Source organism: Protomyctophum bolini, assembly GCF_963924005.1.
Source record: "Protomyctophum bolini genome assembly, chromosome: 18".
NCBI lineage: Eukaryota > Metazoa > Chordata > Actinopteri > Myctophiformes > Myctophidae > Protomyctophum > Protomyctophum bolini.
In genome coordinates, this window is record NC_137879.1 from 16,591,631 (window position 1) to 16,615,140 (window position 23,510).

Genomic DNA, 23,510 nt, shown 5'->3' on the forward strand with positions numbered 1-23,510 from the left:
CTCACCCCAAATTAAGACTTCTGGAACCCTTCCCAATGTGCAAGGAACTTCAGAGCCAGCTTAAATCCATTCAGCAGCCTCTACAAAGAAGATTATCCCAAATCAATCTGATATACTAAGTAATGAAAGGACATACTGTACACACTGTAGGAGGGCTGCCTAGAAGTAAAAAAAAAAGCGACAAATCTTCCTTTGATTGGACTAAAGTGTCTGTTATCCTGCTCTATTTGCAGAATGACGGAGTTAACTGGCGGAGAAGAAGAGTGGAAGAGCAAACTGAAGAAGCCCAAGCCTACAGAAGTGGTCCAGAAGTCCCTGGCTGATCGCTTCAACCAGCTTCATGACGCAGAGAACGCCTGGAAGAAAAAGGTATAGACCCCAACCCTGACCCCCCTTGTATTGCCGTGTGTTGGAATAGCCACCATCAACAGCGGGGTTAATACAATCAAAATAGACACTTGTCTACAAGGTGCTAGGTTTTGGTCCTGTTATGAAGGTGACCAGAGTCTGTCAGTGTGAGAGGCATGATAAAATCATGTATAGTACAGGGGTACCTCTCATTTAATTTAGACACTGATGACTCTGACCACATGTTGAGGCTTCCCCACAGTTAGAGGGAATGAATGAGTCATTGCTGGTGATGAGGGGAGGCTGGCTGCATGCAGGAGACTGAGAGGGGTATGCTTTTCTCCCCTCCTCTGGCTGAATCAGCTTGTTTTCCTCCCCGAGTGGGAGGTGGGGGTGGGGAGGCAGGACTTGGGGGTGGAGGACTTGTAAAAGGAGGAGGATTTGGGAGTGGCGTTGATGCCAAATCCAGAGATCCGCAGCTTAAAGCCACTCTCCCAGCGAGGGGAGCACGCCTCCGCCCCATAAAAATAAAATCCCACACTACGTACCTCCACCACCACCACACTGGTGTTTTGGGTGTTCTCTGTGGGCACATCTGTTGCATGGGTTGTTCCTCACCCTCCGTTACTATTTCACCAACAAGGAATGCCTTCCCTTTTTAAAGCTCTCCCACTCGATCTGTTTCTTATTCACATCTCACAGGCAATCTGCACTGCAATTCTTCCATGACCATTGTTGACCAAGCTTGCTTTTTAAATTGGTTGTTTTGTTTGAGGCGAATCATGTCACGTTTATTTACGTACGAGGACCCACTTCTTGGCTTGATGTCGAGCAACATCAGCGATTCTCTTGAGGGATTTTGGTTTGAGCTCATCTGCCTTCCAATGATGAGCTAACCTTAGGATAAATCCACTCGTAGTCTGGCAAAGGCACATCTTAAACGTTTGCAGACAGCAAAGAAATTCCAAACAAATCCCTGCAAATTGTCAGCTGAATACCGAAAGATGATGTCATCTGTACTGGCTGTCTCCTTTATGACAAATCCAATGCTAAAACCATAAACTCAGCGCTATTCCACTCACTGCACCAAAAAAATGCTCCTTGGGTACGCCTGAGGAAAGGCCAAGCTCTCCTTCCAAAATGTTTGTGGATTTGTTCTTTTAATCTGTCAAAGATCATTGCCAGTGTCATTGGTCCGGAACGCACAGTGCTACTGAAATACGCTGAGATTAGCTAATTTGGATGAGTGCTGTATATACGACATGCTTTGGCAAACTATGTAATGCAGTGGTGACCTACAATTCACTTGTATGAAAATAATAAGCATTAGGTCATTTTACCCATAAGAAGAGTTTTCTCTTTTTGCTTGCAGATTTTATTGATTGCCAAGAAAACACGTGTTTTAGTGACTATCCTGAAACTTGTTGTGCAGGGATCTATTGCCCCTGCATCCGTCTGTAACGAGAAGGATCTCGCATTAGGAAAGCACAAACTGGAGCCTGGTCTCATACAAAGCTGGGGCGTTGCACTGTTCTTCAGTTGATGTCTGAGGACTGCATGGCACGCACCATGGCCACCTTCTCCCACCCGCTCCAGATGTTTCCCGTTACAACATTTTCAAAGTCTTTTCTTTTCACAACTCATATGTTTCAATGAAGCAAGGCCTTGTTATTGGAAATTATATTCCCCAAAAATGTGGGCGTTTTTCCTTTTGAGCGACAGCTGTTTATAATAAGCCGTCACTTTTTTTGTTTTTACTGGCAACCTGAAGCTTTACCACACACTTTACGTCAAAGGCTCTCGCCGCACAGGCAAAAAAAACCAATGTCGTTCACTGAACATGTGCAGGTCATGCTTCAGGTATGAGAGTCATGTGCCTGACATCTGTCCATGGTGCTGTTCAGTCCACGGTGCTGTTCAGTCCACGGTGCTGTTCACAGTCCATGCCTATTCCTTTTTTCATAATTTTTTTGGCCTGAGTACAATAACGGTGACCTCATTGCTATTATTCACAATCCCCCTGTAAGCCATGAGAACCAATTGTTGTCCTGGCCTGCAGGTCCCCTTTGGGCACTGTCAGCCATCACAACTTGAGAAGGCTGGTTGAAAATTATGTCCCTAGTGTGTTGCTTCCCGGGAAATGTCTTGGAGATAATGAATGCACTTACGGGTGGGTGGGTGGTGGGGGGCATATACACAGGGTAATGGTGATGTGTGCCAGAGGACTCTTGCTATTTTTAAAGGCACAGTTTGCGGTATCATCTGCCCGTTCATGTTCAAGAGTTCTTTCTGTGGTAGAGCAAATGTCGTACTCATAATAATGCATGTTCTTATTTGTTTCCCAACCCTTACATATTCCTACAGAACATACGTTGTAATTAGGCGTTGCCCATTGTTTCCGTTAATCAGTTCGCACAGCAGCCATTTTGCGCTTGCATCATGACTACTGGGGTTTCCAATCACCTCGCTGTAGTAAGCGCATTATGGTCACAAGTGTGAGTACAGACACACCGTTTCTGTTTTGGATGGTCAAAATCTGGTCTTTCCCTTTTAGTAGTCTGACCTAGATAGTCAAATCTTCAGTATTAATTTAACACGTAAGGATATTGCAGTATAGGTTTCAAATGACCCCCTCATTGCTTCTTTGATCTACCCATGCTGGAAACTCTCTTTACTCTAGCTGGGACTCTCTAGGATGGATCTCTAAGCTGCCCTCCTCTCCTCTTTTCCTCTCCAGCCCTACCTCGCCCTTCCTCCTCTTTTCCCCCCAGTTTCCTTCCTTTCCTCTCCAGCCTTCACCTCCAGGCTCTACCTTATATACCCTTTTGACTTTGCCACCCACCCGTCAACCTATGCTAGTCTCTTCAGGTGAGTGTGTGCGCGTGCCTGCATGTGCACTGTAAGTAAATGTGTCTTGCATGTATATATATATATATACCTTTTCGCATGGTCCTCCTTGACATGAGCTCTTTTTTTCTGTCTTTCTCTGTATCCGAGCTGTGATCACTCTCGTCCCGAACCCACGGACACCTCGGCGTTGACAACACTATTTGCTTTTCATTACACGATTGTGGTTGTATGGTAGATATCTGTGTCTGTGGTTTGGCCCGCGGCGCTGCCTGTAGTGAAGCAGGGCAGAGTAAAGTGGTTTCCTGTGGGCGTTTTGAGGCCCAGTGCCTCGGCTCTGCGCTCCTCTCCTCTCTTGTCTCTTGGGTCCTGTCAGGCCAAGGTATTTCCCCTCTCTGATAGACTCCAGACTCGTTATAGCCAGAGCTGAGCTTCAGCAGAGCTGAGCTTCTGGCTTTAACGGGGGGGCTTGGCAGTGTTTGTGAGTGTGTGTGCCTTAGAGATAGTGGCACGATAATGGACACTCCAACTGTACTGCTGTGTGTTCATTTATTTTTGATGGGACTGAAAACACACACCACTCAGTGCGGCTGCCCTGCAGTCTGTTATGCCACTGTGTACTATGCTATTTGTGTGTGTGTGTGTGTGTGTGTGTGTGTGTGTGTGTGTGTGTGTGTGTGTGTGTGTGTGTGTGTGTGTGTGTGTGACAGTGAAGAGAAACAGTGGAAGCATAATGTAGGTCTATATACTGTTTGCACACTTCTGCATGTTCTTGCATTCATATATGGTCAAACCAGCACTTAAGATTCCTCAGACCTATTATGACCATTATTGAAGCTCAGAGTTAAACTGAAAGAATCCAGTCATGGAGCAGAGGCATATCTCCAACAGCATCTAGTACTGCTACTGTATGTACAGTATACAGTACAGGGGCCTCCATTTCATGTAATGCATGCACGTTTGTGTGTACGGTGAATTGCATTTAGTTGAGAATTTCATCACGAGTAAGTAACATGCAATGAATTCTGATTAGGCAGTGGTTACTATAAATGGATACATCGGTTGTTGGTGCAGCCGTGCAGGGATCAAACTTCGGGAAAGTCGGGAATTCTCTTTTTAACAACACTTTTTGGGGCCAGTTGACGCAATAGATAAATTATATTCACAAAATCTCAGACATTTGACTTGTGATTATGACTTTGGACATGTTCTTTTCGTAAATGAATGCCATGATACGGCCTACTTCATCATACTACTGTGACAGACAAAAGTAGCATGCTACTCAAAATGTGGTGCATCTTTTGGAATTGGAATCCTGAAAAGTAATAGTTATTCATGTGTTAACTTGGAGTTAATGTTTTCCTACGGTCCTCTACAGAGAACATTTTCTATATCTTTTGTTTTCATTATAACGTTTAGGTTACCGTTATATATGAAAAAAGCCTAATGGACAGGTCTACATGAATTACTAAAAATATTATATTTATTGAGTCTCTAGAAGACGTCAGCATTTTTTTTTTTTATGAAGCCAAGACCTGTTACTAATCATGAAAAGTGACCCTAATTGTGTTTAGTAAAACCACTTTAATGGCAGAGAGCTTACTGTTGTCACGCCTCATCACTGCTGTTCTCAATCCGCGTTGACATCGTGGCTTCAGCTGTGGATTCATCACGTAATCCATCGCTGTGGCCTCTGTCACGCCGCTCGCTGACATCTTTGACTGTTTACGCTGCCTCTTCAGAGCCCTGAGCACTACGTGAGAGTGAGCAGACCTCCCCAGATCAACAGTCTCTCAGCCACTTTGATGAGTGCTTCTGAGGAGCAGGCCCCCATCACACCCATCCATCACATGGCTGTCCTGCTCCCTTTACCCATTAAGACCTTAGGCCGATTCTACACATGCCTTCTAAATCAGGGCTTCTCAAACTTTTTTGTGCCAAGGAGCAAGGACCCCCTGCAAAATGTGCCATGTATTTGGCCGCGGACCCCCCATCTTAAAATGTTTTGTGCCAGGGATTTATGTATCTTATTATCTTTACCCGTATCCTTTGTGATTCACGTTAACCACTTCAGAATGAGCGAAACTAGTTGATGAGCTGACAACGTGTTGCGGCGCGACACAAGTTACCTAGCGTGTTAGCTTGAACATCTGTTATTTGTAATATGAAATGAAGCTTATACAACTGTTTCTTCACCACTTCTTCCCCATTGTTTCATTTGTTCGCCGTGGCGGAGCCATGTGTTTTATATATCTCAGCCGAGATAATTAGCGACATGGTTTGATTGAGCAAAATGTGTCATTATATTCCCCATTAATCAAACAACAGAAGGCATATTTGTCTCCTCTACTGTGGTTGCTGCTTGCGTCCAGGCTGTCTGGTTCAGGAATCGGCAGGCCTGGTAGATCAGATGAATAGCTTTGTCGTTGGCGAAAGAGTAAACGATGGCAGCCGCTGTAAATACATCCCAGGGCCAGTAAAAACACGTCGTGGACATTTAACAGTGGAATATATCATTAATAACTGTGAAAGTGCTCCTGGGCTGCAGTGGGAACCGGGGGCCTCCGGAGTACAGCCATGGTAATTCATTTTTAATGGTGGAATTCAGGTGCAGAAACATCAGGCGGAGTAAATCACTGTGAAAAATCGCCACAGACACGTGTTTGATGGATGAACCAAGTCCACAGTTATGTTTTGGGGTCTTTTATTTTCTCTTTCTCTCTCTGTTTTTCTACCGAGACCCAAAGTTGATCATGTTTTTGATCGTAAGAATGAGTTTTGACTGATGAAACACAGTGTGTGGTTTTTCTCTCAGGGCATGCAGCGTTTATATACAGTACATGTGCACAAATCAGCAGATCTTTGTCATGTTGCTACATTACATTTTCCGTCCTTCAGTCCCAGCAGACGGGAGTCTTTGTTTTGTGTTTGTCCACGCTCTCTATCGCTCAATGAATAAAATGGAAAGTGGTAAAAAAAATGGTTGTGGATGGCCCATTACTGACTGCATTTATTCATTTTGCTTTATTTAACCACTTGTTTAACCACTTAAGACCTATATACTATGCTGAATAATAATCTAATAATGCATGTCTGGTGCATAATATGCTTACATTTACTTCACTGACATCCAACCAGTAGGTGCCCTAGTACCCAGGCACCACCAGGGTGAGGGTCTATATTTCTCAATGGAAGAGTAGGGAGACCACCACCAAACACTGCAGATGTGCTAGTTTCATTGTGTTGGCACACGCGGCCATACAGATTGGTTAAAATGATGTTTTATTCATTAAAGTAACTTTTTTCGACCGATTACTCAACCCATCTAGACTTGAATTAATTGACATTTGTTTTGTTTTTGGCACATTCCTAAGCCAATACATTTGATGAGCTGCAGTGGTACCCTATGGAGACACAAAGAGTATCCCTTTAAAATAAATCCAGGATTGTAGCGTTGTAGTTTGACAATGACAATGCCAGTAAGAGTAATTGGTGTCATGTTGTGTTGGGTGTGTCAGAAGTCCAGCTCTGATGTGGAGACCAAGACGTCGCTGGCAGACAGGATGAAGGTCCTGCAGGAGAAGGAAGAGGCGTGGAAGAGCAGAGGGAAAGGAGCCGCTAATGACTCCACTCAGTTCACTGTAGCTGGACGCATGGCCAAGAGAGGTAGAGCAACAGTAACTCTCTCTCTCTCTCTCTCTCTCTCTCTCTGATGAACCATGATGTAACCATCTCACTCTGCATCTTCCGATACATTATCTGTGCATTAGTGTGTTCTATTCAACATGGACCAGTGATGTGGTCTACTCTAGAGCACTGGTGCCCAAACAGTGGGTCGGGACCCATGTGTGGGTCGCAGAAACATTTGTATGGTTCCCTTGTTTTTTGTTTCCTACATTACGTTTTTAATTATTTCATTCAAAATATTTACAAAAAACATTCATGAAAAAGTTCAATCATTTCAGGAAGAAAGAAAGGAAAAATCTAAAATTCCATGAATTAGATTAGAAAACAAATGTTTAGTAGTGAAAATTGCAGATCTACAGTACAAGCTCACAACGAAGCGCGAAGCAGAGTGGTGCGTTGTGAGCTTGTAGATCTGCTATTTTCACTGGTCCCGGGAGAATGTTTAATTTCTGTTTTGGGTCACGGGCTAAAACGTTTGGGAACCACTACTCTAGAAGTGCTTACGTTTACAACTAATGACTACATCCTTGCAATGGTCTTTGTAGTCCTGTGGACATTGAAACTACACAACACTATGTGGTAGATAGTGAGTCATAATATCATACAACAGGAATGTGCAGAAATCCGCAGATCTTTGTCAAATTATTGCAAATTACAGACTCAATTACAGGACATGGTGGCCATAGCTGAGTGGGCATAGAGAGGACATCTGGGAATCCTAACTGACCCCAGTCCAACCTAACAGTCTGCACAGTCTGTGTGTTGGAAGTGTCCTGTTCTGCAGACAAATTTCACAATGAGCAAATGTACACTGATGTAAAATACCCCAAAGGCTATAATTATATGACACATCGTCAGCCAATGAAAGAACATCAGTATGAATCTATGTATCTTTTGTACTTTGTCAGTGCCGTGGAAGTTTATTGTTGGTCGGTGTACGCTAATCCTAAGAGCAAACAAAGAATGGCAGAATTCACCTGTGCCGATGTATACGGGCCTAACTCTGGGCCCAATGATGTAACGTCTCAGAGTGACGTGATGATGTTGTTGTGTTCCACCAGGGCTGGTTTCAGATGAGTCTCCTCTCATCCACCTCAAGAAGTCTTCTGCTACACCTGTAAAGCCACAAGAAGGTACAGATAATTGTTGGAAATAAATACACATCGTTGCTGTCAGGTGGAAACCTTGTATGTCCAAAACTCGTCCTTTTTCATTACTATTTTGAAAATAGCTGATCTACAAGTAGTAATTTACATAACTACTTAAGCCTATTTTGTGAGGCGCCCACTGGCCAAGTGGTCCAGGCGCATGCCTGACAGCGTGTTGCGTGTTAGAGTCCCGTTCATGACGACCTACTGCATGTCTCTCCCCTTTTGGTAAATGGTAAATGGTGCATTTATATAGCGCCTTTATCCAAGGCGCTTTACATAGATTGTGCATTACATTCACCCATTCACACACACATTCATACACCGATTGCGGGCGGAAGCCATGCAAGGTACCAACCAGCACATCGGGAGCAATTTGGGGTTCAGTGTCTTGCCCAAGGACACTTCGACATGTAGACAGGAGGAGCCAGGATTCTCTCTCCCTCTTTCATGTCCATCTTCACTTGATACTATCAATAAAATAAAAAACTATTTTGTATTTTCCAAAATGTAAAAATACTAATTGAGATAGTCAAATGTTTTGCCCTGAACAAGCGAGGCCAGGAAGGCCGGTCGGATCATTTTGCTGTTTTGTCATTTCCATACTCTCTCCACTGTCACTGTAGTCAAATAAAGGCTTAAATAAAAAAGCAAATCTACAAGCTCACAATGTAATGCAAGCTTGCAGATTTACAAATTGCTCAAATGTGTGAAAAAAAACACATGCCAATAATGGCATGCCCAAAAAAGGGATCCCAGATTGAAACATTAACATTAACACATTGTTGCCTGGTTCTTGCTTGGACAGAGATCTCCACGAGAAGTGATGTGAAGGTGGAAGGGGATAAAAGGCTGGACAAGCTTGAGTCCTTCCTGGACAAACTCCATAATAAAGGTACTGTATTACTCCTCTGGCTGCTTGTCGTTTTGAAATCACTGCCAGTGAAAGGACATTATAGTGGTGAACTCAATGTTACTTCCACTTTTGGCTTTCACATCCATAATGTAACCTCGTTCCAAAGTTCAATTTCCTGTATTCGCCGTGCAGAAATTATAGTCAATTTGAGTGAATATTAGTGATTAATAATGCATGTGAATAAAGACATTTACTTGGTATTACAGCATCAAACACTCTAGCCAATGGATATGCCACTTTACTGTATATAATATATTCAACTTTATATATATTTTTCCCCCGACATGGTGTCATTCATTGAATATCATGGTGTATGACATACACAATCAAAGTCACACAGTATAGTGTATTAACACATACACTGTATGTGTTAATACACTATACTGTGTGACTTTGAATCGGCATAACCCTGATTAGCCACTGAAACCCTATTCTTGGTTAACCGGAGTCCCTCTGGGCTCTATCCCAGTTTCTGTTTCCGTTGTACATTAAATATCTTCGCAGAAAATAGCAGATCTACAGCTCACAATGTGATGCATTGTGAGCTTGTACATCTGCTATTTTCTGTGAGCGTCCAGAATACGGATGCTGGGGTTTTAAGAGGTTAAAACATTACGGTATGAAATCGCACATCTTCAAAGGCATTCTCAGTGACTCTTCCTGTTTCCTGCCTTTCCTCCGGCGGCGGGTCAGGCGTGAGTTCCAGCAGGACGTCCACCATCGAGGTGATGGCAGAGACGGAGAAGGAGGTCATGACCCTGGATGACGAGGAGACGTTCGGCAGCTTCTACAAGGCCATCTCCCCCACGGCACTCAACTCCAGTATCACTATGACAGAGGAGGACCTGGGCCAGATTGCACCTGGTACCCCCATGTAGGTTCATGATGATCATTCAAATGCATACATACCACAATGTAGGTTATAGGGTTATTTCACTTTCAAATGAAACAAACGATGGGACGCGATTTTTCCATAATTTATTTTAAAATTGTTGTGTTGATTTAATTTGAAGTGAAATATCCTAGTGTAGGTTTATGATAATAATTCAAAAACACCCCCAATACCCCATTAATGATAACAATTAAACAGATACCCCAACATGTTAATGAGTGTGTGTGTGTGTGTGTGTGTGTGTGTGTGCGCTCTCGCGGTTCAGGCTGACCTCCGCTGTAACGGAGCACAAGCGAGCTGTGCGTCCGGCCAGGAGGAACCAGGGCTCCAGGAACCCCCTGAGGGCCTTGGCCGCCCGCAACGACATCCGCCAGGTCTACACCGAACAGAGACTCAACGTGGCCAGCGTGGAGACCAAGAGGATACAAGTGGAGAGGAGTAAGTACTTCCTCGTGTGACCTTCCGATCACACTCACATCATCAAATTCTATTCAACTTCATTATAATACTGTAGCCATCGGCCTTGGCCGTGCTGGGGGGGGGTCAATCTAAACCTCACTGATTCCAATTGATCTCAGTATGACTGGAGTTTGAATAAAGCTCTTGTTCTTCAATGCATAATGGCTCATCATCAATTTACAATTTAGGCATTTAGCAGACGCTCTTAATCCAGAGCGATTCACAGTAACAAAAACATGGTAATACATCATCAAAACGTCATCATTAATCATACGTAAGCTAAGAACCTAACAGTGGAATATAATATGAATGAAACTATGCAAGTATGCATATATACTATAGAGTGTCTAAGTTACATAAGTTGAGCCTTTGCATACGCCTGTAAAGTTGTCGAGGCTAGGGCAAATGCTACGGGCTAAGATGGAGTCTGAAGAGGTGGGTTTTCAGACTACGGCGGAAGATTGGGAGTGAGTCTGCAGTTCTGATTGCAATGGGAACTTGGAAGTGCATTCCACAGCCAGAAGAAGGGAGAAGAGTTACATTGCTTAGCTTTCTTTTTGAACGTTCTCATGTGACCTTAGATTTCGTGTGACCTTAGATTTCGAACCACCGTCCCAAAGAACCATTCGACTGACACAGGCTCCAGAAATCTTGGCAATAGCCTGCCGTTATCTGGCAAAGACGTATGATCATTGAGAGGAATCACTCGACAAAGAATTTAATCTTGTGTATGACGGATACGTAATTATTCCTTTTTGACTCAGTTCTCGTTGCGTCGAAAAGACATTCTGACCTGAGTGGTACCGCAGAGGCTTACAACAACAGGAAATGACAACTAGAAATTACTCACATGAAAGAAGAAATTAAAACCACTTCCCTTTCACTCCTTATCTACAGTACTAGGCTTATTTATATGCTTGCTCTCTCACACTTTCTCACAGTAGAATCTTACATTATTAGCTATAGCGACAAACACAATTCTATGAATGACCCCAAAAGAAAGGGCTTATAAGTCAGAGCACTATGGTGTTTATGTAACAGCATGTGATGAATCATTCTCAGGTGTGGATTCACCCTCTATTAGCTGATAACGAAACACTGGGTCAGGACCCACATGTACGTTCGGGTCCTGGGGAGGCACTAAACACTGGGTCAGGACCCACATGTACGTTGGGGTCCTGGGGAGGCACTACACTGGGTCAGGACCCATATGTACGTTCGGGTCCTGGGGAGGCACTACACTGGGTCAGGACCCATATGTACGTTCGGGTCCTGGGGAGGCACTACACTGGGTCAGGACCCATATGTACGTTCGGGTCCTGGGGAGGCACTACGTTGTTGTGTCTGGGCTGAAAAGGTTTGGTCTTATAAGGACTCTGTCTTCTATCTTATGCAGTGGCAAAGCACTCCAAGTCCAACTTAGCCGACGTGGCCTTGGCCGGCCTGGCCAGCAAGGAGAACTTCCGCAAGGTGAACCTGCGCAGCGTGAAGTCCACTGAAGTTGTGACCAACAACAGCACCCTGCCCTTCAACAAGCTCATGCTCATCCGCATCAAAGGTCAGAGAGAGAGAGAGTGGACATTATGTATGATGGTATCAATGATGAAGTCAGTAACTGAGAAAACTGGGCTTCTAAAGGCCAATACATACTGTATGTAGGACCTCAATGGAAACAAGTCTGCAAGGACCTTCTTGTGTTAATCCTTTTCGACCTTTTCGAAAGTATTAAATCAATCAGTACATACTGAAGTGCCCTTGAGCAAGGCACTGAGCCCTCAGTCTCAGAAGCAGGGCGTTCCTGAAAAAGATAATTAGTTCTCAGCAAACATCACCATGGTAAATTAAAAAAATCTCACGCTCCTTCCCCTTTCCGGACGTTGGAAGGAGCATGTACTGGGCTTAAAGGCTTGATATACTTTTTTGCATGTGTTCGTTTCAAAATATTTCCCAGGGCCTTTTCTTGGCAATTCCCTATCTGTGACTATTCTGACTAATGATATTTGTCAACGCCTGTGGACATGTGGAATTGTGGATCACTGAAGTGTGTACAGTAGCTGTGTTCTCACAGTGTGTGTGTGTGTGTGTGTGTGTGTGTGTGTGTGTCTGTGTGTGTCTGTGTGGCGTGCAGGTCGAAGGCACGTCCAGGTGCGGCTGGTGGAGCCCACGGCCCACTCTCTCAACAGCGGCGACTGCTTCCTGCTCATCACTCCCAAACAGTGCTTCATGTGGAGTGGCGAGTTTGCCAACGTCATCGAGAAAGCCAAGGTGCGTTTTTTCACCCTAACCGTCTATGCACACTGGGTGGGCAGTGTGTGTGATGTATCTTGACACAAGATCACTCGGTTTGAAAAAATACATTTGCATTTGCACACACACTCGAAAGGACTGTGTAAGGACCTCTTTTTTTTATATAGGCCTATATATTCTGTATCAGAACTGTTATCATAAAAAAGGCCAACAATATCTGGGATCAAAGTTCATGCTGTGTGTTTGTCTGTGTCTACTCTGTGTCTGTGTCTCTGTCTCCAGGCGTCAGAGATGGCATCATTTGTGCAGGCGAAGAGGGACATGGGTTGTAAAGCACCCCAAGTGACTGTCCTGGAAGAGGGCATCAACACAGACAGCAGATGGGCCAAAGAGTTCTGGACTCTGCTGGGAGGAAAGACCCAGTATAGCGGTACTGACACATTCATATCTGTTGTTTTGAATCAGAGCCTTCTGTTTATTATCTTTTTGTTTAATTCCAATGGATTCCAAGTAGTATTCCAGTGGAATACTAACACGCTATGTTTGCAGAATATTATTCTTTGAGGTTTGACTGAGAAATGTTAATACGTTAAGCCAGGATATCTGAATTTATGATAGCTGGAGCCTGGCGTAGATGGTAGGTGTAAAAAATGTCTCATGCGCACGCACGCACGAATGAACACACACACACACACACACACACATAGTTCAGGTTATTGGAATCCACACAATTTGACAGATATATTGCCATAGAGTGGTGGTGCAGTCCCATTACGGGTGTAGCCCATGTCACACACCATATGTGGATCGCATCATCACTTAAACACATATGGACCACCCAAAGAACCTTTTATTGTATATGGCACATATAACGCTATAAACAGACACAGACCCATACGTATAGAACATTTATCTCACTCTCTAGCGGCCCCTCTAGCTCTTTTAGAGCTATCTTGCACAATCCATGAGCACGTTCATTTCCATTCACTTAAAGTCCCTCTTGTCTGATTATTCCTCCTTTCTCATTTTTATAGGCGCAGTACGTGATTTTGTTGTCGGTTAACATAAGTGCTAAAACGCTCTATTTTGTGATAGCAATCATTGTTGTGAGTGTTTGTTCAGTAACATGGGTCTCTAGTCTCCATCTCTCCAGCTCTTTTAGTAAACATAAAATGCATTTTTTCCGATCGGAGACACCAATTTTATCCAATCAGGAGAGAGAAATAATACAGCAGCAGAGAAGTGAAATTACTAATTTCTTTGCGATGATACAAAGAAATGAGCGGACAATGTTGGAACTGGAACACTATAACATTTATACATTCTCTCCTGATTGGCTGAACATCCCCACTGAAAGCTGGAGGGTTGCACACGCAGATCCGACACACCAAAGGTCCGACATGCGGAAACAGCGGTCGGACATGCACTTCTCCCGTGCTTGCGGTTATGGTTAGGTTAGGGCTTGTGGTAGGTTGTCGGTCTAATGACAGTCGGACCAATATGTCGGAACTAAAGCCTGTACCCGAGCTGGAGAGACCGCCAGACCCATGTTACTGATGATTACTATCTAAAACAAAAGGTTTTGTTTTATGAATATCCTGTACAATACCTTTACATGTTTTAACCTCTGTGTATATCAGGGGCCGGGGAGCCAGAGGAGGATGAGCTGTATGAGAGCGGCGTGTTGGACTCCATCGGCGTCTACAGACTCCTGGGAGACAAGCTGGTCCCTCACCAGGACGCCTGGGCCGCCATTCCCAGTGTCTCCTTGCTCAACTCCAAAGAGGTAACGCCTCTACTACGCCTCTACTTCTTTTTTCTTCTTCTAGAAACCCCCAGTTTGGCCAGGCAATTAGGCCACAGATACCATCTATACCTCAGTGCTTATTTAACTCTGAGAGAGTACAAATGGAACCAAATTCCATTTGGACACACGCTGGTGGTGTTGTTAACAGCGAGAGAGAGTTTTTCTTCCAAATTAACAAAAAGAGCCAATCAGCTTCTGCAAAACGGCCACACAGTGCTTGGGGGGGGCCAGACCGGTCTGCGGGGGCCAGACCGGTTGATGGCATGGTAATGGCTGACTTTACACTTGGTTGCATGCTGAAAATAGCCGATCTACAAGCTCACAACACGTGAGCTTGTAGATCTGCTATTTTCAGAATGCAACCCACATAAAACGGGTGCAGTACTTAGTAGTTTAGACAGTACTTAGTTTAGACTAATCATTTGGTTAGACCAGTCATCAGTCCTACAACTACAACCTATCTCAAACCCTCACCCTAAACCTAACCTCCCACGGGGCAGCACACCTAAACCTAACCTAACCTTAACCCATGTCTAACCAATGACTAGTCTAAACTAAGTATGCACCCCACATAAAACTGGGTCTCACTACTCCACTAGTCGCGCCCTAACATTTTTTGTCAAGTTTTTAATTGTTGACTAAATTGTCAGTAAAACGAAGTTAGTTTTCATTTAGTTTCCATTTAATTTTCATCAGCGAAAAAGATAGTCGACAGACTTTTTTCGTCATAGTTTTAGTCAACGAAACCAACACTGCAGGCCCGCTCCTCTCCCCCCTCCCCTCCCCAGGTGCTGGTGTTTGACTTCGGCGGCGAGGTGTACGTGTGGCACGGGAAAGACGTGCCACTGAGTGACAGAAAGGTGGCGGTCAAGCTGGGCAAGCAGCTGTACGGCGGCAGCTACGACTACAGCGACTGCAGGGTCAACCCCCTGGACGCCTCGGTCACCAATGACGACGTCCCGCGGTGAGTCCCAAATAATGCCCGCTCTCTACGAGGCAGGACATAACTGTATCTGTAGTGCCCGCTTAAGGCCTGCGCACTTTATTGTACGAAGAATAGTGAGAATCGCCAATCTACAAGCTTATGTTATGCACTGTGAGCTTGTAGATGGGCTTTTGTTTTTGCTATTTATGTTTTTAATTATATATATATATATTTATTTTTTTAATAATTGAATAATAATTACAAAGTATTTGCCTATATTTTGTTATGTGTTTAATTGAATAATGACACTGTTTGTACTCTAAAGTGTTTTGTGCTCATAGTGTTTTGGATACCAATGCCGTTGCCAGACATTTAATCATGTGGACAGAATTATACCAATTGCCTTCTTCATACCCTGAAGAATGTTGGTTTAATTCTCTGTGTCCACATTAAACGTCTGGCATTGGCAGCTATACGACCGTGCGGCTAGGCTAGGCTATACATTTTACGGAGTGGTGTGCTGTGCTTCTTCTGCTTATAGAATCTACTGTATGAAACTCTATGGAAATGTGCATCTGATCTTGTTTTTTTATTAAGTGTTCATTTGCTGGCCTCTAGTGGGAATAGTTTGTCATTACAGCTCTCACATTCTTCTGGTCCTCATGAGGTCGGAAAAGGGTTTGGGTTATTTCTTAGGACTAACCCTAAGAAAATATGGTTAAGAGGTTACAATGAGGTTGGAGTTGTGTTGTTGTGGTTGAGTTTAGGATTAAGTTCGACTAGTATTTATTTATTTGAATGAAATTTGCTTTTGGTGTCCTCACAAAGATGTTAAGACTGTGTGTGTGTGTGTGTGTGTGTGTGTGTGTGTGTGTGTGTGTGTGTGTGTGTGTGTGCGTGTGTGCGTGTGTGCGTGCGTGCGTGCGTGCTATCTTCAGGCAGGGGGAGGGTCGACCCAGCTGGGCTCTGTTTGGCAGGCTGTCTGAGCACAATGAGACGGCGCTGTTCAGAGAGAAGTTCCTGGACTGGGCTGAAAGGAAGAAGGAGGAGATGGCCCTGGCTGAGGAAGTGAAGGTACTCGTTAAAATCCTCAACCCTATATGAACTCCCGCAGAGAGAAGAGAGAAATGGACCCACCATTTGTTTAACCCATTTTGACCTGAGATCAGATTCTAAAAATGTCTGTTTGAATATGACAGTTTTCTGAAAAAGCTATGTCAGTCGTTCTTCGATTTTTCAAAAATAGCAGATCTGCTATTTTTCAATACCTAAAGCATAACATAATGCTAACACCAAAAGGGGTTACCGCCCAAAATGGATTAATTTAATTACTTTCCTTTTTTGGATATTTAATTACACACTGATAATGAGGTTTCAGCTGCTGTATAGATCCTGATTGATCCTGAACTGTACGCCATGGGAAAGTCAGTCGCCAGTGGCAGCACAGTAGTTACAGATACAGAGGCTAATGCCATACTTGAGGGGGGCAAATTCATGATGAATTAATGATGAACTCATACATTAAGTCATGATTAATTTATCATGAACTCATCATTAAGTCATGGTCATCATTAAGGAGGGTCGTTCAGAGACCAATCCTCCTCGTTACTAGTCTCCTACCTGCCTATGAGCACTTCTGGGCATAGAGGTGGAACTGTGGAATGAGGATCACACTTGGTTAAATTCACCATAAATGAATGGTGACGACTCGGAATTACAGACGAGTTCATGATAAATGAATGTATGAGTTTATCATTAATGCATCATTAATTACATACGTTAATTGCATGTACGGTATGTAAAGTGTTGCAGAGGGGAGGAAAAAGTCAGGGACAGCTGGGAGTAGCGAAAGATAAACCACGAGGAAGGGCTAAAAAAAACGACCCTTGACTTAAGGCAGTGGGTTTCAACCCATTTCACATCAAGGCCCATTATGTACTCAACATTTGTGTAGAATTCTTGTACATTATGTCATGCAGATGTTTCATTTTACACTCTCAATAGTTAAAGATCTACAAGGGTCCATTTGGTTACCAACTTTCCATCATTTAGCTGGGGACCACCTGGAACCCCCTCAAGGACCACTGGTGGTCCCCGGACATAAGCAGATGCCAAGCATGGCCAAAGGGTTAGGGGTAGGGTAAAATTAAAAGGGAGAGAGAAAAGCTGCTTCTGCTCTCACGGGTGCTGCATAATTCTCTTACACAATACTAAGCATGCTTTCTTTTTTTAAGCCCTGTTTTATAATTTGTTTAAGAAATGATAGCCCTAATGTTTTTTTTAATGATCTATTACATTGATTCATTCGACTAACTCTTGCATTTGTTCATTTTACACTCATGGTCAAGTTGGCTTAGACATTCTAGGTCTAAAGAATGCTCTCTCTCTCTCTCCTCCACTGTACGTGTGTCTGCATGCTGCTCAGAGTCCAGTCAACCTCAGCCACCAGTCGTCGCTGGACTTGGAGCTGCGGCCGTGCGACGCCAAGGCACTGCTGGACAACGAGCCGCCGCCCGTCAGGACCGCCCTGGAGGGCGTGGACGTCCAGCGAGGCCACGGATTGGTCAGGACGGAGGACGGCCGGCAGGCGGAGCTGAGCACCGTGAAGGTGGACGCCTGGCACATCAAGGAGCACGGCGAGGAGGCACTGGCCAAGGAGAGTCTGGGTCAGCTCCACGAGGGAGACGCGTACATCATCCGCTGGACGTACTCCGTCACCACCGTGGGTGAGTTGTGTGCAGAACGGAGAAATCGCCCGTCAAGGCCTTCTGCCAGAAATATGGGGAGGGAATGCCTCCCTTCCCTCCCCTACCCCTTCCCCATTGGGCGGGGCTTCTGGCGGAGTTTCTTTCTTTTTACATGAGTTTGGCGTTGTCATATTCTAATACAGACCGAATGCCCCATCTCAGCACCGGCCTCAGTGGCTGGCCTCGCTAATTATTAGACTCCCAACCCACACCTCCTGGTATTGAATCCTGCTTGTGCCACAACTTTTGCGCCAACAGCAAACGATGATGATGTAATTTAGAGTCCGACATACATGGCCGGTTAAGACTCACCCATTGTTTCCCTGTGAGGTCAGGGTTAGGTTAGGGGTAGGGTTAGGGTTAGCAATGTCCGACATACGTTGCCAGTTAAGTCTCGCCCGTGGCTTTCGTGCCACTCAAAGTGACTACTGGGTTTGGCTGCTGGATGCAATGGGTTGGGCTACTATGGCTGGCAGACATAGTTGAGGGGTGATATGTCCCCTGTGCGAGTTATGTGGGTCGGCGTGCAGCTCAGCAGGGCCTGCGGTTCACCGGAGGGTAATGAAGTGCAGAATGATGGTAAATAAATGCCCATCACTGAGCTTTCTGAACCCAAACTGACATCTTGAAAGTGATTCATACTCGGCTGTCAGAAACATTTAATTTCAAAATATTTCTTCTCATATTATGGAACAAGTGCAATCAGTCCAGTTTTGGTCAAGTAAATGGCACATATCCTTTTTTAGGATCCTTCATCTCTGATGATGCAGCATCTCTGATGATACAACATGATACATCTAAACAGATTATTCAATGTGAATTGGATTGATTATCTGTATCAATTTGATGAATAGTTTATGATTGACTGATTGAAATAAAGCACAACTCAATACAAAGACTGTTACTGCGGACGACACACTGATAAAACATTACACTTGTTTACAACAGGGTCCACCATTTTCAGAACATTTAGAGACGTACAAATATACACTTCTATATAAAGAAAAACAGGAAATCATGTAAGGAGGTAAAAAGGGAAAGGAAATATTTCATATCCCACATTTGTGTTTTTAGAAACAGGCAACAGATTGCACCACAGGATGAACTCAATCTAATGAATTGCGCTACAACAATGCAGTGTGAGCTTGTAGATCTGCTATTGGATTGATTGATTTACTCTTGCTGTGTTGGTGTGGTCTCTCTCAGTGGGGAAGCGACAGAAGCCAGGGGAGTTAAGTGTCGGAACGCCGGGCAGGGAGAGGAGCGCTTGTTTCTTCTGGCAGGGCCACCAGTCCAGTGTCAGTGAGAAGGGAACATCAGCTCTCATGACGGTGGAATTGGGCAACCACAGAGGGTCACAGGTGAGTGTGCCTATATACCATAGTGAGTAAAATATTCTGTTGGTGTTTATTGCATTGCATATTTTCATGACATCTTAGAGGTCTTACAATAGTTTAAATCAGTCTCATTCTCATACACCGTTTGTATCCATCAGTCAGCAGCTAATTGGTGTTTGCCTTTCTCCTTCTCCACATGTGTGTTGCTGTCCAGGTGTTAGTGAGTCAAGGGAAGGAACCTCCATGCTTCCTCCAGCTCTTCCAGGGAGCCCTGGTCCTCCACAAGGGCAGTAGAGAGGACAACACCGACAACACAGGTTAAATTAAAAAAATAGAATAAAATAATTAGAATTAGAATAAAATAATCCTTTAGGTTAAGTGATTAATGAACACTTGTTTCACGACCTAAATCAATAATAATTATTCTCCTTTGGAGTCTGTGTTCTTGACTCTTTAAGGCCAGAACAAGTGGATTGTTTCAATTAGGTGGAATTATTTTGGGGCGTGAATCATCTACATCTTATGGGATCAAAAGAAGTTGCGCACAACCAAAATCCTTTTGAAGGATGGTCCCAAACCACAAAGAGAACAAAGGCAAATGAGATGTATCATACACTGTAGTTGCCTTAAAGTGACTTTTTAATAAGGTACTGTCTACTGTATTACAGCAAGTGACATTTCAAGATTCCGCTCTCCGAAGAAGAGCATTGCTAGAAACCTCACTTGTTTGGATGCTTTCGTAAAACGGTCACTTTAAGGGAGCTAGAGTGTGCGATCCCTTCTTGTTTGCCGTTAATCTACCTTATCTTGGCATCGTAACCTTCATCATGTCAGACGGCTGCATGCAAATGGAACAGAAGCCTCTAATCATTGCCCATGATGGCGTCTTCTTTTCCATGATGGCGTCTTCTTTTCCAGGAGGCTGGAGATTGTTCTGCGTCCGCGGTGAGGCAGCGGTGGAAGCGTCTCTGGTGGAGGTGGACTGCCACAGTGCCAGCCTACGGTCCCGTGCCAGCCTGGTGCTGCTCGGCTCCCACAAGAGCCAGCTGTACCTGTGGCACGGTTGTAAGGCCCACGCCAGTGCCAGGCAGGTCGCCAACAGGGCTGTGGAGAAGCTCACTCAGAGGTAAAGCACCCGGGTAATGGTGGGTGAAGATATCAGGGCTAAGCGATATGGACACAAATCAACTATCGCGCTACTTTGACGAAATGCCTCTATAGATGTTGGGACGAGAATATCATGTTGTGACTATATCCTTTTTTTGTTAAGACCGGATTCTAAATCGGTAGTTCTTAAACTTTCAAGATTTTTCAAAAATGTTTAAAAATAGCAAGCTTGCAGAGTGGCAGGAAGTGACGCAATGTGAGCTTGTACATCTGCCATTTTTGAATATAAAATTACACAGATGCTTTCCCGGTTTTAATGTGTCTTTTTATTAATTAAATTGTCTTTGTACGAAATAGTGATAGTGAAATAAGTGATTCAGCTTATATAGATACAGGCTATGAGAAAAAAAACATTCAAAGAGCCTATCAATGATCTGCAGCTACTCAGTCAGGCGTACAGTATGTGTAAAGTGAATGTTGGATGAAAGCTTTGTGGGATTACAGTCATCCTCTTCTTGAAGCTGTGAACACTGCTAGATGTAATGTCTCCAGCAACCAGCAGGGGGAAGGCTGTTCCATGTCCTTATAGCAGAGTGGTTAAAGCTCCTAACAAGGCATTTGGTATTTGATTTGGAGGTTTCCCAATGCCACATACAGTATGACAACATTACGACGATATCTCAAATCTCAGAGGATATCTACCTCTACCTTTATATTGCCCAGTCCTAAATAGATACTGTATGTGGATGTACTGTATGAGTAAGTGGGTCAGTGTTTGTGTGTATGGATGGGTGACTTAACAAGTCAGCAGATGGACCTCCAATAACATGTGCAATGTTGTGCATACTTTGCGTGCCTGTGCCAGGTGTCCCTCGGAGCTGGGCCTGAGCGCCAGCAGCAGGCTGAAGGTGGAGGAGGTGGATGAGGGCTCTGAGCCGGCAGACTTCTGGAAGGGTCTAGGTCAACAGGACAAGAAGGCTTACGACTGCATGCTTCAAGGTACGCATGTGCTGCTAACCAAGGTTAGAATAGTTTGGGATTTTTAAAGGACCTTTATTGTTATTGTCTCTTTTTTTCCTTCTCCTTCCGCCAAAAATAGCAGTTCTGGCTGAACCGTGCAGTCGGTTTGCGCGAAATTTCGTTCGTTCACAGAGCCCATGTCCGGAATGACTTTGGCTCGGTGTCTTGCAGAAGACAGTTGTGTCAGAGCTTCCATCTAACAATTACAATTCATCACACTTTAGTGGCTCTAGCCTCTTTGTCACCAACGCATCTGATACTTGCAAAGCACTACTAAATTATGAGCCATTAGTGGCACTTGAACGGCTAATGCTTTAATGTAATCTCTGGTTGCAGATCCAGGGAAGTACAATTACACGCCCCGCCTCTTCAAGTTCAGTGCCAGCTCTGGGGTGTTCGAGGCGGAGGAGCAGCTGAGTTCAGCCCGGGTGACAGAGGGCGTCATGGCCATGCCGTTTCTGCAGGACAACCTCTACTCTGCAGAGCAGCCAGGTACTGCTCTTACTGTTTCTTTAGTGTGTGTGTTCTGTTCTATTGATTTACATATTTTTAATTTATCGAATAATCATGAAGCATGTTTCTTTGATTTTATATCATTGAAACAACAATTCGAATCGATTTCTTTGTAAATAAAAACTAAATCGGTTAGTCCAATTAACCACTTAAACCTGTTCAGGGTCACGCAGAAATAACTTCACAAGCTCACAACATGTCGCATCATTAGGGGGGAGATCTTTTGTGGTTCTCAACATGTTTGAAAACCCCTGACTTATAATAACGAGAAAGAAACCACAATGAAAATGGCAAATGTCTTTCTAATATCCTCCATTCGAGTGTCTTCCGAGGTTCCTAGCAGGCAAATCAAACTAAAGTCCCTCTTCCTATCCCGTGTGGCAGCATTATTCCTGCTGGACAACCGCATGGAGGTGTACCTGTGGAACGGCTGGCAGCCTGACGACACCCAGTGCACCGGCTCTGCCAAGATGCGCTGGGACAACCAGAGGAAGTGTGCCATGGAGACTGTACTGCAGTACTGCAAAGGTCAGCCTTCCCAAATGTCCTGATTCAAAGGAAGTAAAAGAACAAGTTGCCATGGCTATAATGTTGACCAAAAATGCAAATAATATATACGGTATATGGAGGACGTACAGGCTTCCTCTCCTTTGTCAATAATGGTATTTCCATACCAGATAAAATATTTTCTAGTGCAAAAATGTCAACCCTGCGCTAATATCATACAAAGTGAACTGCTGAATAGACATAATCATCCAACACACAAAACAATAGTGACGTTTTGATCAAATGCTTTGAATTAACTTTTCAGTATCTTCAATTGGGAACAAAGTCAGATTGTTACTTTGTTCCCAACTTTGTTCGTTCCCAGCCACATGTAACCATGAGGTCTACAGTAAGAAAATATTGATAAATCCCAAACCTTTATAAATAAAACCTTTAAATAAAACTTGCATACAGTACGGCAGGGTTTAGTTAAGCACAGATTTGTGCTCACACACTCCCATGAACGAGGCCCATCATTGGTATTTAAATAGAAACCTGGGTAAATATTGTTAATTAATACATGATTGTGTTTGTGTGTCGTTTGCAGAGAAGAACCCACGGCGCCCTCCTCAGGCCTACCTGATCACAGCAGGCTGTGAACCTCTCACCTTCACAAATATCTTCCCCCACTGGGAGAAAGACCCTAACGTCACTACACAGGTAGGACACTCACTCCTCTCCATTTAAAATCATTATAAAAGGGAAATTCACATTCCTTCAAGGCAATACTTTTTACTCATTTCTCTGCACTCTTATTATGTGACTATTAACCTTGTTGAATGTGTATTGACCAGAGTTCATGCTTACTCTGCTTATTCCTGGATTACCACACCGCCCGGGGCAGTGCACCCCTGGTGCCTCCACCTCCCAGTTCTTCTGCGTATGTGTAGTGTCAACACACGCAGCGATGACAGATCAGAATCACACACACACTTGAACATAATATAATAATTAGGCCTGCATC

The 23,510-nt window shown here is 44.1% G+C and overlaps 1 protein-coding gene across 1 annotated transcript in view; it reads left to right on the forward strand.

The window, feature by feature from the left end:
- The window catches only part of svild (supervillin d), a gene marked incomplete at its 3' end in the record, with an annotated part of 67,458 nt that extends 44,022 nt beyond the window's left edge, over positions 1-23,436 (forward strand). The window contains exons 8-28 of the mRNA XM_080790011.1: positions 234-369; positions 6,714-6,861; positions 7,944-8,015; positions 8,839-8,925; positions 9,640-9,820; positions 10,104-10,276; positions 11,694-11,855; positions 12,426-12,562; positions 12,827-12,974; positions 14,185-14,330; positions 15,140-15,315; positions 16,215-16,350; positions 17,702-18,002; positions 19,230-19,384; positions 19,575-19,677; positions 20,279-20,486; positions 21,333-21,466; positions 21,824-21,979; positions 22,385-22,528; positions 23,094-23,206; positions 23,341-23,436. Of these exons, the coding sequence (XP_080646137.1) occupies positions 234-369; positions 6,714-6,861; positions 7,944-8,015; positions 8,839-8,925; positions 9,640-9,820; positions 10,104-10,276; positions 11,694-11,855; positions 12,426-12,562; positions 12,827-12,974; positions 14,185-14,330; positions 15,140-15,315; positions 16,215-16,350; positions 17,702-18,002; positions 19,230-19,384; positions 19,575-19,677; positions 20,279-20,486; positions 21,333-21,466; positions 21,824-21,979; positions 22,385-22,528; positions 23,094-23,206; positions 23,341-23,436 (3,112 nt within the window). The remainder of the gene's footprint in view (positions 1-233; positions 370-6,713; positions 6,862-7,943; positions 8,016-8,838; positions 8,926-9,639; positions 9,821-10,103; positions 10,277-11,693; positions 11,856-12,425; positions 12,563-12,826; positions 12,975-14,184; positions 14,331-15,139; positions 15,316-16,214; positions 16,351-17,701; positions 18,003-19,229; positions 19,385-19,574; positions 19,678-20,278; positions 20,487-21,332; positions 21,467-21,823; positions 21,980-22,384; positions 22,529-23,093; positions 23,207-23,340) is intronic.
- Between the last annotated feature and the right edge of the window lie 74 nt (positions 23,437-23,510).